The sequence below is a fragment of the Benincasa hispida genome, chromosome 4 (assembly GCF_009727055.1).
Source record: "Benincasa hispida cultivar B227 chromosome 4, ASM972705v1, whole genome shotgun sequence".
Classification (NCBI taxonomy): Eukaryota; Viridiplantae; Streptophyta; class Magnoliopsida; order Cucurbitales; family Cucurbitaceae; genus Benincasa; species Benincasa hispida.
Window position 1 is genome coordinate 858356 of NC_052352.1, and position 9231 is coordinate 867586.

At 26.9% G+C, this 9231-nt stretch overlaps 1 protein-coding gene across 1 annotated transcript; it reads left to right on the forward strand.

Annotated features, from left to right (window-relative positions):
- The first annotated feature begins 2528 nt into the window (after positions 1-2528).
- On the forward strand, positions 2529-3393 carry LOC120076432 (ethylene-responsive transcription factor ERF003-like). Its single transcript, XM_039030253.1, has 2 exons — positions 2529-2709; positions 2809-3393. Exons 1-2 carry the CDS (start codon positions 2627-2629, stop codon positions 3218-3220), a joined length of 495 nt encoding a protein of 164 aa, XP_038886181.1. The 5' UTR covers positions 2529-2626; the 3' UTR covers positions 3221-3393.
- The last annotated feature ends 5838 nt before the right edge of the window (positions 3394-9231 follow it).

Consider the following 9231-nt stretch of genomic DNA (forward strand, 5'->3'; position numbering starts at 1 on the left):
CGTTTAATAACGATTTAGTTTTTAATTTAATTTATTGTTAGCTTTTTCAACTTTAACTTAAAATTCTACTTATATACTTAAACAAGATGTAAATTATAATAAGAAATTATGAGTAAACAGATTTTTGGAATAGTTAACAAACAATGTCTTAATTTTTTCATTTTCTATTTAAAAATTACATTTTTTTTTTACAATTTCGTTAAATTTTCATTTTTTTTTTTTTTTGTCTAACCATTTTAATTCTTAACCCAATTCTTGAAAGAAAAAAAAATCATGTTTGTTATTTTAGTTTTAAAAACTTTGCTTGGTTATCAAAATTGGGCTTAGAATAGCACTATTCATTTTTATTATGTATACAATCAATTGTTTTGTTTAATTTTCCACTACTCATTTTCATTATAATTTTGCATCAACAAAAAAACATGTATTAGAAATGGATCCATAAATTGTTAGGAAAAGAAAGAGAAGGATATTTCAAATGCTCTTATCTTCCCAAGCAAAAGAACCAAAGTAATATATTCTCAAAATTTTCATACATATATATTTGTACTTTTAATAGGATTCGTGTCTTTCAATTATTCTTACATGTATCATTTTAAAAGTATCTCAATATAAAAGAGAAAAACTATTATGCCTTCATTTCTACTTCATTCTTGCATGTATTTATAAATCTCATTGAAGCTTACAAAATTTTGTTACTCCATCTAAGAAATTATCATATCAAGTCAAATAAGTTAGGCAACCATTAGTTTCTGAAGGAACCCATTTTTTCTAATGAAAAGAACATAAATTTTTAAAGTCTAGAAAAAGAAAATCATAGAAATTAATATAATACAACCATTGTAATACTTATCTACAATAATTTGACGATAATAAAAACTTATTCTGTCATAAGTTCATCATTGATATGGTTATGTTGGAAGGAGAAAACAAAAAGAAATGATTAATCGCTATTAACAATAACTTTTCTATTTAATCCACTCCCATCATTATTTTTGGATATTCACTTTTAAAAATGGCTAAATTTTGCAAATGTCCACATTAGAGAAAGAATCTCAATGATTGTTCATGTCCTCTCTGTATTTGGTAATTATAAAGAGAAAAAAAAAAAACACAAGGCATGAATGAGCCCACAATTTTTTAACATCAAAAGAAAGTAACAGTGGGATTTTTTCAGCTTACACAAACTAAAGACAAAAGAAAAGAAAAAAAAAAAAGAAAAAGAAAAAGGAGATTTGCTTTTTTATTTTTGACAAATATCAATTTATATCATAGATATCGGTTTAAACCTTATCAATTTACACACTTCTCCACATTTTGTTCAACCAATATCATATGAAATTTATGATTTGAGTTAATTAAATTCTAAAAGTTTCATTAGACCTTTAATTATGATGACCTTTAGAGTTTTTTTTTTTTTTTTTTTTTTTTTTTTTTTTTTTTTTTTTACCAATATTGTCATGAGATTTCAGACAAACATTTAATATTCTTATTTGTTTTACACGATTTCAACTCATCTGACATGGATTTTTAAATACCCTCAATACTTGCGGGATTTTTATAGAAAATGAATAAAGCCTGATTAATTAATATATTAATATCAATTAGTCATTACTATTAATTTCAGTTAATTATTGATATAAATATATTATTTAAACTTATTAAATTTCAGTCATTGATATTTTATATTATCTTAACTATTTAATATAAAATTTTATTATTAGTTATTAATATTTTAATTAATTTATATTTATTTAATTGTTTTTATTAATTAAGAAAATATTTTAAATAATGTTTAATTAAGGATATTCATTTATCGATATTTTAAGTGATTAAAATTAATCATATAACAATATATTAAATAATTAAATTTAATTATAATAACATTACTTATTCTCTTACATTTGATTAAATAATTATTTAGTTTCTATATATATAATTAGTAAATGAAATACATTTATTTAACTTCTAGACATTAATCATCTTGGAAATCCAAATACATAGATTAATTATCTCATACATTTAAATTTCAAACATTTAATATTCATATCCATGATATTATATTTGCTATCCAAACGACCCCTTAAAAGTCATCTATGCATTGATTCTCAAACGTGTAAACTTCTTCAAGTATCGATTTTTACAAAATGGACAATTAAAGTAAATGCATAAATAATTCTCAAAGAAAATGATGAAGAGTTGAAATTGATACATGTACGATAGTTTAAGGGTTTAAATATTTAATTGATGTAATTATAAGTGAATGAAACGTAATAAAGAACACAAATTGATACACTTAAAAAAATTATAATTTAAAGTGATACAATTATTAATTATGATGTAAGATATAAATGGATATTTTGGTATATGTTTATTTTGTACATACCAAAACTTTCCCTCAAAAACCCTAAACACCAACAGAAAAACAACCTTGAAATAGAAAAAATAGACACACACAATAATTATAGGTCATAATTGTAGCCACTTTTGTATAGGTTTCATTGATAATATTTGCCCCCAATTTCCTCCTTATTAAATCTCATACCCTTATATTTCTCTTTCAGGCATTTTTCCAAACACCTTTCGCTCACTTTAACATATTAACTTCGGGACTAGCTATCTATCTATGGCCAGGCCTCAACAGCGTTATCGAGGCGTTCGTCAAAGACATTGGGGTTCTTGGGTTTCCGAAATTCGTCACCCTTTATTGTAAAAATCCCAACATTTTTCAATTTTTGCATCTCTTTCTTTCATACCCACTTTGCTGATTTTTCTCTCTCTCTGTGCTCTGTTTTGCTCTGTTTTCAGGAAAACCAGAATTTGGCTTGGTACTTTCGAAACGGCTGAAGATGCTGCCAGAGCTTACGATGAAGCTGCTCGCTTAATGTGCGGTCCAAGAGCAAGAACCAATTTCCCTTTCAATGGAACTGACTCCAATTCCTCTTCTTCCAAACTTCTCTCTGCTAATTTGACTGCAAAACTCCACCGTTGCTACATGGCGTCTCTTCATTTGCAGAAACCCGCCACCCATCGCTTCAATTCCGGCGCCGACGCGGCCGGGATTAAGCCCCTGACGGCGGAGGTAAAGAACCAAACGGAAACCGCTCATCAGCCGTTTGTGGCTCTGGAAGAGGATCATATTGAACAGATGATTGAGGAATTGATTCATTATGGATCTGTTGAGCTCTGTTCTGTTGTGCCACCGTCTCAGACGTTTTGATATTAATTATAAAAAAAATTAAAATTAAAAGCCCATTTTGTTCGAACTTTGGGGATTACATAAATATTGTTAGTTTTTTTTTTTTTATTTTATTTTTTTATTTTATGTAATTGTACTGGATTATTAACAATTAGGTTATCTGTATAATCCGATTATCTTAATGTACTACTGCTAGTTATATATATATTATAGTTTTATTTATTTATATTTTATTGATTCACCTCAAAGTCTTGATTGATAAGATAGTCTCGATTGTTATTTAAAAATCACCCAAATTCAAAAAAGAAAAAATAAGAGATTTTGTAAACATAATTATAATGTAGTTGACAATTATGCTATGCAAAAGAGAAGGTTAAAAAGGATCTTTTCCATTAAATTATTTGACTATGCACATTCAAGATATGAAAGTATGATAGCTAATGAAGTTTAAAATGTCGATGTGAATAAAAATGTCGAGGTCTCAATTTTATAACAATTGCGATAGAAATATGGATAAAACATCATGTTTCTAAAAAAAAATATTATGGCATGAAAATTAATAATTATCAAAGAATTTATAATTGATTTTTTTTAAAAAAAATAATCAAAACAATATGGTATGAGAATGTTCTTTTTTAAGTATAAGGAATGAGAAGATTCAAACTACAAATCTCTTAATCATTAATATATTCGTATACCAATTTAAATTATGCTCTCTTTAGCCAATATGATATGAGAATTGAAAACATTTTAAGCTGAGAATTTGTACTTGAAAATTTTGTAATAATATATTATGAAATAATAAGTAAAAGTGACATTAATATGAAACAATATCGAATATAATCGTCTTGAAAATATGTCAAAATAGCATAACATGATTGAAATGTAAAATAAAAAATAAAAGTATGAATTTTTACTTCATTAAAAAAAAAGCTATATTGAAGGTTTAAGATTCATGTGTAGCATCTCAAATTAACATCATATTTTTTTAACATATTATCAAAGAAAAAAATTTGGATACTTTTTTTGATGTACATAATGTGTATCTCAAATATTATCCAAGTAAATACTATCATATGAAATTTTTGTTTTTTAAAAATTTTTTTTAATTCTATTTTTATGTGATTAATAAACGAGGAATATAAATAAGCTGGTAGATGACTCTTATAAAAAATAAAAAATAATTTTGTTTGATAGAAATGTAAGAAGTGTGTTTGTATTTGATCTAGTGTAAAACTGAAAGCATGTAAATAAATATCCAATGATGCACTCCTCATTGTGTACTTTCATTTTTTTTTTTTTTTTTTTTTTAATTTTATTCCTTTCTAATCACACAATCAAATATTGGACAAATTGGTTTCTATGCCAGTTTCCATCAATCATTCATATCATTCCTACCATTCTTTCCTAATCATATAAAATATATCACCACAAATACAAACCTTCAATTCATCAATTATACACATATATTGAGCAAAGGAGCAAACTATTGGTCAAAGGTATTTCTAAAGCTAGATCAAGATAGAAGTTATGAGTTTGATCTTTGTTCATCCTGATGGAATTCAAATCCAATAATAATAAAAATAAAAAAAGTACAATGTTCATTTCTTCCCTTTTTTGTGAAATTCTATTTTGATTGTTGAAAGCTTCAATACATCTATTTTTTTTTTTCATATTGACGTAAAAAAATGTAAATTAACATGCCACACAGAAATACTCCCTTTCTAATTCTCACTCACTCATTAGTTCAAGTATATGGATAAGCAAAAACAGTATGTGAATGTGGTAAATTATATATATTTTAAAAATGTTTGTTGAATGGGGAGATGGGCATGCAATTGAACAAGGTTGAATTGGGCATAGACAAAAATGAAAATAATAAGGGTTTTATTTTAATTGGAAGGGGGTGAATGATGAAAGAAAAAAGAAATGGTAGGTTAGTAGGGTTTTGGGATCAATCTCCATCAAAGATATAAATTGATGATGGGTGAGTGTATGTTTGGGAATTGATGATTTTGCTCCCCACAAAGAACAAAGACACATTAAAGGGGTTTTGTTTTTTGTTTGAAGGAAAGGGCTTTTCATTATTATTTTGCTTCTCTTTTGGCTCACTTAAAGGTGTAGCTTTATCATGGCATGTTAGTGAGTTCATTCATCATTAGTAGTTTGAAAATAAATGGAAGAGGAAATAAAGACTTATGCCACAATCGGGCTCTCTTCATTAGATTTCATCTTCTCAAAACCCCAACCCCACTTTTTCTCCATTTCACACATTTCCCATCACTCCCTCTCTTCAATGTCAAAACATATTATTTTACAATTCAAATTCAAACAAACCCCATTCTCATTGGGCCCTTTTTCAGGGGGATTATGTTTGAAAATACTTTCTTCTATTTCTTTCCCAAAAAAATTCAAATGAATACAGCCAAAATTTCATATTGATTGAATTAAAGAACAAAGATCTCATGATAAATATATACGTGAAAGATAATTATCTTCATTAATGCAAGATTTTTGAGTGAAACTAAAAGTAAATTTGTGCATTTGTATAGATACATGGAGGACAAGATTGAGTCTACTGTTGATTAACACTTTGGAGAATTATGGAGGCATGTGGGTCGATCAAGACAAGTGCCTATTGTTAGGAAAAACCTCGCACTTCTACCGTAAAAATAAGCAGAAGAATAATACAGAAATTACAAGATAGCAATAAAAACTGTAAACACAAGAATTTACGACGAATACTCCCAACTTGGAGAAAAACCACGACCCACCAGAAAAAAAAATCTAGGGAAGAATTGTTACGATCACACATAATAATTCTCTCCCAATCCTAATTACAAGAACACCCTCTCATTCTCAAACTAGAGAATACATAAAGAGAATTTAACTAGGGTTAGCACACTCAAAATTAAAATGTTTCTAACTGGGATAACTTGAAACCGGAGGCATAAGGCTCCTTTTATAGGCTTGGAGCCTATCCCCATTGTTCAATTTAAACCTATAAATCATAACATTTTGAAGGTAAATTTTGATGGCTTTACTTTGGATCCTTTTAACTGAAAATAATGTATCATACCAGTGAAATCCTAAGGCAAAGTAGTAGAGTTAAGCTCCTCTTGAAGAAATTATCTGTCCATTCCCCGATTATGAGGGGTTGCTGTTCTTGATCCCAAGGTAATAATAAGTTGATTTGAAAGGATTGGTGGATCACACTTGCTTTTATCAAGTCAAGTTGAAGAATACCCAGACATGGATGAGAGAGTATATATCGTTATAGTTTATAGGCATTGGGGAAAAAGGTAAAAACAGAGAGTGCAGCTTTTTAAGCTTTTCATTTTGTTAGGCAAATGGTAATATGAAAGAGATGAAATTAAGATTTGGAGTCAAAGTTTTTGGAGTATAAAAAGAAGAAAGGGCAGTCAAACACAATCATACCGCACACAATCATGGCGTGCCTATAGAATCTCATGCATCGCCACCCCTCCCGATATTCAATCATATTCTTTTACTCTACCTTTAATTTTCTTTTCTTTTCTTTTTTTTTTTTTTATTTCTTTCCAAAATATCATCACACACTCATGAATTCTAAGATTACTTTTAATTATATTCTTAATTCATTCCAATTTTTCATTTTACCTCTCCATTCAATTTTTTAATTGTCTAATCAAGTTTGAAGTGGAATAAAGCTAAAAATCAAGATATAATAAGATAATATTTTTTCTTATTTAGAATTAAAAAATCTCATATCTTAGCCTTAGTAGATTTAGATAAATTCTTTATCAAATTCCTATAAATACACTTTGATGGCTCCATATAAGGTATCTATCTATGAACTTCTGACTTTTTCTCTATTATTTGGTGTTCTTACTAACTTATGCAACATGCCTTTTTTTAGATAACAAATTCAAAGTTAAACATCAACACTCATTTGTTAGTTAAAATAGTGAATTGAGTATAAATATCTAAATCAATTCAGTTATGTTCAAGTTGATGTATCGTTATATAAATATTATAATAATATGATAATATATATATTTCAGCTATAAAATATTTCACCTGTCTTTCATGTTTATTTGTAATAAAAAAAAAATGGGGGAAATGGGGGAGTTGAATTGGTTTATCATTTTGTGTAGATGCCTTTGGATCGAGTGATTGAGTGTAGCACAAAATCCAAAACCCTAACCGCTTTGTATTGAACCCATAACAATAATAAAACAAACATTGGTGGCCTACCTTCCCCAAAAAGCTTATTTACTTTCAAATCCATCCATTTATATAAATAATATTCCACAAATATATATATATATATATATTTCCCCACCAACTATACAAAACCTTCTTCCATTCTTATTAATTTGCATGTGATTCCTTTTATTTTTTATTTTTTATTTTGATGGGTTTTTTTTTCCATAATGCCTAGAGACATCACCATAGGTAATGGATATAGGAGTTAGTTTAATTGTATACTTTTTTTTGTTTTGTTTTGTTTTTTTCAGAATATATATATAGTCCAATGCCTTTTTTCCCTTTTTTTGTAATCGGTGTTTATTCAGATAATATTACAATTTTATAATAATGTGATTTTTTTAAAACATCTCAATGATTTTTTTTTTAAAAAAGAAAAAACAATAGATCCGTTTTGAATATGCCTAGCTAGCACAATACTTTTCTAATAGTTACTATTCAATTTATGAAAAAGTTTTTTTTTTTTTTTTAAAAAAAAGTTGAACACTTGACTTCGAAGTTAATAATATAAGTTTTATGTTAGTTGAACTATTCTCATATTTAATCTATTAAAAAATGAAAGTTTTCGCAATAAAGATGGAACTTTGTGGGTGTGTCCTCCCAATCAAGGTATGCATTTCAAATTTTCTAAAAACATATTTTTAAAATTTAATTCTGTAAATAAATAATATATTTCATATACCACATAATATTTTGAAATTAGAAATGAGGAAGGAAAAAAATAATTTAATATTTATAGTCTTATCCATTATGTTCCATCTCTACTCTATACTAGTTGAACTATATCTTTAAATTTAATGATGAAATCCAAATGATAAAGAAATAAGAAGAGATATGTTTGTTAAGGAAATTATGAAGAAAATAAAGGAAAGTTGATACATTGAATGACATATAGTGATCTAAATGCTTTCACATACAAGTTGATATATTCACATGGTTGCAAAAAGATATATAAAAAAAATAAAATAATTTATTATTTGGAATTAATTGAAAAAGGTATGAACAAAAAGAATAGAGAAAGTGACAAAAAGAGAGAGAAGAGATTGTTCACTTTGTACTAACAACTTGTTTGTGTGTTTTTTAATGATTTATTTCACTCCTAGTCATGTTGGGGCTTAATGAAAGGGGTACCCTACCCTACCCCACTCTACTCCCTATATAGTCTCTTTAATTAATTTAATTATCTACCTATGCTATACCTAAATTAGCCTCACACCCACAACTTAATCATTAACTTTAATGATGTGTTCTAAAAACTTAAGAGAGAGATGGTAATCTTGTCTCTTTTTAATAGTTTTAAACCATTTTTCTTTACAACAATTGAACAAACCAAGATGGACACATTCTATCAGAATTTCCATTTTTTTTTCTTAAACCAAGACTTTGTTTACAGAATCTTTTAATTGATTCACATTCTTTTGTGCATGTACATATATTATATTTGAGAGTATGTATCGAATAATTGATTATAAGTTAAATTCTTGGATTTATTTTACGGAGTTTGATTAGGAAAAAAAAAATTCAAAATTGTTAGATATAATTGATAAATATTTAAATTAGATTTTTTTTTAATTAAAACATAATGAATTAAACCAATTTCGAGTAATTTCTCGCGGTTCTCTAGTCTTTACCATTTGTTTTTTTAAAGAAAAAAGTCTCATCTCCAAAAAAAGTTGATAAAATCTCATTCTTCGGGAGATATTTTTATCCTTGGATAATAATGGTTTAAATTTTAAAAATTAAATATGAGTTTCTATATCATTCCCAAAAATTCTCTCTATCAT

Excerpts from the sequence above, each read along its gene's own strand:
- LOC120076432 (XM_039030253.1), top strand. The coding sequence starts at position 2,627 with ATGGCCAGGCCTCAACAGCGTTATCGAGGCGTTCGTCAAAGACATTGG. Across the intron at positions 2,710-2,808 it reads GAAATTCGTCACCCTTTATT|GAAAACCAGAATTTGGCTTG; the intron begins GTAAAAATCCCA and ends CTCTGTTTTCAG.